Genomic DNA, 7,441 nt, shown 5'->3' on the forward strand with positions numbered 1-7,441 from the left:
TCCACACGTATCAACTTACAGACACAGTGTTGCTCAAAGAGTCGAGTCACGCTAAGAGCTTGACTATTGCTGTGGTGGGTAGGCACCACCCCAACAAGAACAGACCGGTTTGGGGGACTTGTCCTAAGTGACTCACCTCTCAGCCCCTTATCAACAGCCCATCGGTGTAAGAATGCTTCCCTTTTTAATAAAAGGCCAAATCCTAATCTGGCACGGAGACAAAGGCCACAGCATCTAAGCATCTCTTGCAGGAAGGGCTCTCTGATCCTCCGATGATGGTTGGTTTGCCGGCCTATAATCTTTCTGACAGCCCTGGGTGCCGCTCAAATGAGTCCTTCCGCCCTCTCCATGCCCGCAAAGATTTCCAGAGGATCCTATTTTCTGCTGGCTAATTGGGATTAAACTATTATTTCTGAAGAAAAAAATGAAATATCCTTATTTGGTAGTAAGTGGGGGCATATTGGTCGAGGAGTAGTCGAGAGTCTGCTCAATTTTCCACGAGGTAGTGGGTTGGGGGTGACTGGGAAAGAAGGTATAAAGGACGGAAAGGAGATCGGGATCCTCAGGGCGAGACCCCCCAGGTTTCGGAGTACACCGTGCAGTGAACCCGCCCAGCTCCCCACTCTGAGCCCTATTGTCCAAAGCCAGGGCTCGGGGGTCGTGACCCAGGCGAAGGCGGCACCGCGCCCAGGGCAGACACGGCCTGGAGCCCAGAGCAGCTCTTTCCCGGCTTGGTCCTATTTCCCCATTTCTCCATCCTGAGCCCCCGCCCCGCCCTCGGGTGGTCCAGAGAAAAGGAGCTGCCCTCTCCCGCCATCCCCAACCGAAGCTGTCGCTTTTTGCCAGATTCTTTTGCGCGGGGCTTCCCAAGCAGCCAGAGGCTGGGAACGAGAAGCTAGGGTCTGGCTGGCGGTTTGGCGTGCACACATTCTGTTTCAGAATATCTGCACCCCCATCACCTCCACCACCAAATTCAAACATACTTTCTTCTCCCAGACTCTAAAGTAGGGCTGGAAAATGAAGAAGTCTGAACCAAGGAAGTGAGACGAGATGAGGCTACCTTTGCTTCACCCTTACCCCTGGGGCCAGAGGAGCAGAGCCCGGAGGACGCTACAAATTAGAGGGTCTGGCAATCTTGAGGGGAACTGGACATTTAACGAACTATAGAAATGATCCCTGAAAGTATAGTCTTGGAACTGGACATTTAAAATGAACCTTCCTTAACTGCACTCTGCAATGCTCTCTCCCTCTTTGATCCTTTCCTTCCTTCAGAATCTTTCCCTGGGCCTGGCGGGAAGGCGAGCCTCCGCAGCATTTTTCTCGCAGCCTACACAGATGTGTGTTTCCCTGGATCCTGTGTGGTGAGAAGTAGCAGAGCCGACACCAGGATGGGGTAGGGGTGAGCCCACCCCACCTGAGGGAGAGCGGGTTTGACCCCGGGCTTGGGAAGCCTATAGCCAAAGCCCCTTCCTTTGGCCTTATTTTCTGCCAGCTTTCTAAGCTCCAACAGGAGTGGCCGGTTGTAAGGTGTGAAAGGCTTCAAAAGTCTCTGCATGCAGCAACCCATCTTTTTAATTCTCAAGAGACATACCCCAAAACTGCTACACCACAGGGAGGAACAGGAATGAAATGGAGTTAGAGGTCCAGGTGCAGTAAAAGCAGTCTGAGAAGGGCAGTTAGTTCTACGAGGAAGCTTGGTCAGAGGCAAAGACATTTTTTTCCCACCTAAATTCTCCAAATGTTTATTTTGGGCTTCTGCCCATCCAGATAAATCAAGCTAACAGATTAGGAGGTTCATAAAATTGTATTCTTAGGTAATGACATCCAGAGAGCAATAAATATCCCATCTGCTTTGGTGGCCGCTGGAGTTAGGGCATCTTCCATCTCTTTTTTCCCTAAGCCTGAGAGAGGCCTCTAGGAAAGGAGGCATTTTAATTCGAATTAGCTGTCCAAAGGTGGGGTGCCAGATAAAAGCTGCAGAAAGCATGGAGAAGTGGTTTTGTGAATGCAGCGCCACACTACCCCAGTGCCTGGCAAAAGGCCGAGAAAAGGCCTGAAGTGCTCAGCATACTGCTCCTCCTTGTCATGTTGTCCTGAATCTTAGGAAAACAGAGAAACCTGCCCTAGCAGAGGGCACCCTAGTCCAAACCTCTTACACACATACACACACACACACACACACACACACACACACACACACACACACACATTTTGGATTTCAATATGCAATTCCACAGAAGAAAGCTGAGGCATTTAGAACTGTAAGAAACTTCACACAAACTGCAAGAAATCCGCAGAGAAACAAAGTGGCTCAGGCCTTCCCCCTTAGCCTTACTTTCTCCAGGTTGTCTCTCTATTTTTGAGCTGCTTTCTCACAACCTGCTGCCCACGTGTGAATTCCCATTTCCCCCAAGCAGACCCTCTCCATCCACATTTGATGTCCCGCCTTCTTTCTCAAACAATTGGAGTTGAAACAAAAATTTAGTGGAAGACAGAGTTTAGACTTGTGCTCCTTACCACAGGGAAGATTGCTTGCTAGCTCCTTTCACAGCCAAGGGATTTGGGACTTGTGGGGATCTCCTGATGCTTGGAAAGAAGGACCCTGGAAGACTGGTGTCCCCCAGTTCACAGGTCTTCGTTTTACTTGGCCATTGAAGATGATACAATGCTGGACTGGCAGGCATTCATGCACCTTCCTCTCCAATGAGACTAGGCAAGAAATCCCCAGTCCTACAAAAGCTGTGGCATCCTATCTGGAGGCCAGGGGCTGGGCAAAGACTGGGCTTAGGAGGGTCAGAGAAGGGGTGGGAGAGAGGTCAGAGGCTCTGCTGAATATAAAGGCAATGGGAGAGAAAACGCTGTGTCCTTCCTGTGAACCTGGGCTGTGTCCTCCCCCTGGCCTTTCCCCCACTGCTCTACCCAACCTCCAATAAAAGACTTGCCCACTACTTCCCAGTGAGGCGATGGAGCACCAGGAGCATTGAGACCAGAACTGCTAGAGCTTGGAGCCCAGGCCCATGTTAGGCCTGCTCCACCCCTGCCCAGCTAGGCTGTAGGCTTTCTGGGTGGTCAGGGCCCAGGCAAAGGAAAACTTTGGAGGAAGGAGACAGGGAGATTGCTGGAGGTCAGAGGCCCAACTCTTCAAAAATCCAAGTGTCAAAGATTTTAATTTTGCTACATTTGTCAAGAATGTGTGGATTTGGGATGTTCCCCCTTCGCAGACCAAGAAGGACAGAGATGATGACTTTGTGTGCCACAAGAAGAAAACAGAAACCTTTAAAGAAAGAAAAATAGATGTCTTAGCCCTTTGTAAGCTGCTTTCCCTGAGTTCAGGAGTGTCCCTTCAGAAAGCACCAGGAGAAACTTCAGAAATAACATGTAGTGGTAGCCTTCTCCCCATAACTCTCCAAAGCTCAAAGCCAGGCAAGAAAGTGTGGCTCTGAAGACAACCTCGCTCCTTTCCATGTCACCTTCTTTCCAGGCTCAAAGACATCCTGGCCTCTCCCTCAGACCTTCACTCTCTCTTTCCAAACAGTTATCACCCCCTTTCAGCCTCAGCAAGGCAACAGCCTCTAGTCAGATCAGGCCCCTAATTTGCTTGATTACATAAAATAACTTCAGATAATTGTTGGCTCTGCTTAATCACATTGTAGACAGCATGTTTTACTGTCTCCAGAGTACTATTGAGGGAGGAGAAAGCAGACCTCAAGGACTAAATGACCCCCCACACAACACACAGCCAAACTCCAGAGCATGATGCAGAGTCTTCTCCTAGGATCAGTCAGCAAGTGGTTCAAGAGAGAAGAAATGTAAAGCACATCAAACAGATTTTCACAACTTAGTGTCTTCTCTGCCTGCTCTTGCCTCTCACTCCAGGATTCAGAGTTAGTCTCCTCTCCTGGTCCCATTCCTGAGTGCCCTCATCCCAAAGTTTAGATAAATCTCCTAAGGGAAAGTTCCCAACTGCACCCCCCACCTTCCCCTAACAAAAAGGAAAAAAAAAATGAGCAGACTAAACTTAAGGCCTGGCCTCCAGGTCCAGATAGATTCACTTGGGGTCCTTTGGGTTGAATTAGTCCTTCGGATAATCCAAGATAGTTCTTCTGGTGGTGCAACTCCCCATACCCGAGAAAACTCTATTATCTATCTTATAACCACAAAGCCTTGTTCAGTGTGTCCCTACCCCTGCCAGTACATGGAAGATTGTAGGACGAGGGTAGTCCTTGAATCTCTAAGATTTTTCCTTAACACCTGGAGATGATGATCAAGAGTTCCAGAAAAACATAAAAGTCCTTCCTTCAACAGCTACCTCCAAGCATCAGCCTTTGAGGCCTACCCATGCAAGGGGCCTTACAGGCCTCTCTGGCCTCCACTTCACCCTTTCCTCCAAGGCTAAACAAACAGATATGCCATCTTGACAGGCCACTTTTTTGAGCTCCAGAATTACCAGCTCCAAACCCTTCATCCCTTTAGAGAATGTAACCCAGGAAGGGACATCACCCCAAGAAGTCTTGGAAGAGGCAAACTTTTCCTCCCGTTCTCTAAACTTGCCTTCTAGTCTGCAGATTTGGCAGGCTCACAGGACAGAGAAGGTAGGGTACGGAAAAAGGAATAGTCAAAAAGAGGGGACAACCCTGACTAAGGGAAAGGAGGACCCCCACTCCATGTTCAGCTTCACTATAAGGACCACAGGCCTGGTCTCTCTGGGAAGTCTGAGAAAAGGGACAGTGGAACCCTCCATAGTCTGCCACATCCCTTAGCCCAGACTCCTCACTGACTTTTCAACAGGCCCTGAACACCTGGGGTCAAATGTTAAGGTTTGTGTGTTTGTTCAGAGTAAACTTAGGAGACTATAGAGAAGGTGAAATGTCACCAGGCCAGAAGGAGGGGGATTAAAAAGAAACCATCAGACATTGACGTAAAACTAATTCACAGCCACTGGTTTATTATTGATCACGGGGCATTTCACATCAACACTAAAATTCTTTATTGCAAGTTTTACAATAATCAAGTAAATTCAGTCCAAAAAACACAATAACCACGATGGGGGTAGGGGAGCATCTACCTATAGACTGCCTCTCTGAACTGAAAGTTCATTTTTATTTTCTTTTGGCTACTCAAACTGAACAGCTCCCAGAGGCTCTCCAGATGCATTTAGCTTTGTCTGCTGTCCTCCCCCCTCCTCCCACCCCCCCACAAGAATACAAAAGAACTTCATAGCTTTGTTCTCCTTAAAATGACTTCCCCCTCACTAACCTCCCCTGGTGCATTTTCAATGCAAAAGGCCTAAGGAAAGAGGGGGGAAGGAGGAGGAAACAGGATGAGAATCCACTTAAAAATCTCCCTTTCCTTCTTCTTTTCCTCATTTCCCCTGAAATTCACCCAAAACCAGACCATCGCACCTTGCAATATATAATTTTTGCAGCTTTTTTTCTTAAAAAATAAATACCCCCCCAATGGCCTTAAAAAACAAAAAACAAAAACAAAACCCAGCAGGTACCATGCTAAGATAACACCACATGCTTAAAGGGGTTCTTAACAGTGAAGGAAGAAGGGCAAGGGGCTTGTTTATCTGTTTTGTCTGTTTGGAATTGACAAGGGAGGAGACAGGAGGAAGAGGGGAAAAAAAACCAAAATATATATATATTAAATTCTATAAATAAGAGTCAATTTGTGTGTGAGGGGGTCACGGAGCACAGGGTGGGGGCAGGGGTGTAAGTTATGTTTTATAACCTGGTAATGTCCTCTGCCCGTTGCTGCTCCGGCGGCGTGGCGCTCTGGGAGTGGTCTTCAGAAGTACCGGGGGTGGCTGCCGAGAGGGTGCTGGGCGCAGCGCCGGCCGGGGGCGCTGACCTCACTTTGGTGTTGGGGAGTCGGTGGTCCTTCTTCCATTTCATGCGACGGTTTTGGAACCAGATTTTGATCTGCCTCTCAGAGAGGCACAGCGAGTGGGCGATCTCGATCCTTCTCCTTCGGGTCAGGTAGCGGTTGTAATGAAACTCTTTCTCTAATTCCAGGACCTGCTGCCGAGTGTAGGCTGTCCTCGAGCGCTTGGGCTCCCCTCCGTTATAATTGGGGTTCACTGGGGGTAGGGGAGGGGAAGCAAATAATGGGGTTCAGAGGCAGCAGGCTCCCCGCCCCCACCCTCACCCCATCCTCAGCTTTGAGGAACAGGAGGGAGTGGTGGAAATAAAGTCATCAAGCTAAATGGGTTATAAAGAAGTTGAAGGAAGCTGGAGACTTTGTAGTGTAATAAGAGGGGAATCCTCATTGTAACGACACTGAATTATTTATGCGCCCTTAGAAAGCGAGCATAGTTTTCACACATACATAACAGATCGTAGCACATGGCTCGGACTGCCCAGAGTAGCTAAGCCATAAAATTTATGGGGGATGTAATTACCCATTCTCGCTCGTAAATCCAGTTCAATTGTGCTAACCCAGAGTCGCTCCTGGAGAGAGAGGGGGGGAAGGAGAGAAAGGAGGACGGGGCCAGAGGGGGCCAGGGAGGGTGGGGAGCGCCGGGAAGAGGGGAGGGGGGCAAAAAGCAAAGTTGCCTACCCGTGCTAACGTGAATTTTTTTTCATCCAAGGGTAGACTATGGGCTGCTTGCTGGCGGCGCTGGAGGGATGGTCGGGGGCTGGCTGGCTGCAGGCTGGCGGGGCTGGGGACGGGGAGGCAGAGGCGCCTGAGAGAGGCGCCGGCTCGCAGAGCGGCTGTGATTTCTCAGGGTGGTGGTGGCCCGCCTGGGCCGGCCCGTGGGCTCGCGAATTGCCGGGCCCCTGGAGACTGGTGCAGCTATACTGACGCTCAGGGTAGCTAGGGCGCGGAGGCGGTGGTGGGTACAGCTCCTGGTGGTGATGCTGGAATCCCGATTCCCTGGTCCGGCCGTAATATTCCGGACTGTGTTCAGGGATGTAGCTATTTTGCGAATATTCTTCGCATGGAGGAAATTTCGGATCGATGTAGTTAGAGTCCATCAAATACGAGCTCATGATCATTAATTTCTGGAGTGGAAAATAATTTTTCTCGCTTTGTCGTTTTTCTGCTCCATAAAGCCCTCCTACTAGCTAGCGACCCTGTAAAGTTACTTTCACCATGTGACTCCGCCGGCCAATCACACCGAGCAACCCAGTCCCCGGATAAGGAACCGAATCGCTTTATTCAAAATGTATCCAATTTTTTGTGTGTGTGGTGGTGCTGCTGCTGGGGGGGTGGGGTGGGGGGATGGCTGGCAGAAGCTGGGGTGCTCACCATTGCATACCCCGCCAGACTGACAATCCTCCCCTGCAAAGGGAGATGGGAGGCTCCCAGCTCGGCTCCAATGCCTAGGCATTGAGGACTGTCGGGAGGCTGTGATTCAACCCCGGCCCAGGGTCTCCTTTCCGGCCTTCAGTGCGCCCTGTGGGCCTCGGCTCCAGTGCTTTTCCAGTGGTCTCCA

At 50.0% G+C, this 7,441-nt stretch overlaps 1 protein-coding gene across 1 annotated transcript; it reads right to left on the reverse strand.

The window, feature by feature from the left end:
• Positions 1 to 4,919: 4,919 nt before the first annotated feature.
• Positions 4,920 to 7,233, reverse strand: Hoxc4 (homeobox C4). Its single transcript, XM_013111136.3, is given in 3 exon segments — positions 4,920 to 6,082; positions 6,562 to 6,583; positions 6,585 to 7,233. Coding segments are annotated over 3 exon segments (795 nt in total). The 5' UTR covers positions 7,002 to 7,233; the 3' UTR covers positions 4,920 to 5,726.
• Between the last annotated feature and the right edge of the window lie 208 nt (positions 7,234 to 7,441).

The sequence above is a fragment of the Mesocricetus auratus genome, unplaced genomic scaffold, assembly GCF_017639785.1.
Source record: "Mesocricetus auratus isolate SY011 unplaced genomic scaffold, BCM_Maur_2.0 Super-Scaffold_100010, whole genome shotgun sequence".
Taxonomy (NCBI): Eukaryota; Metazoa; Chordata; class Mammalia; order Rodentia; family Cricetidae; genus Mesocricetus; species Mesocricetus auratus.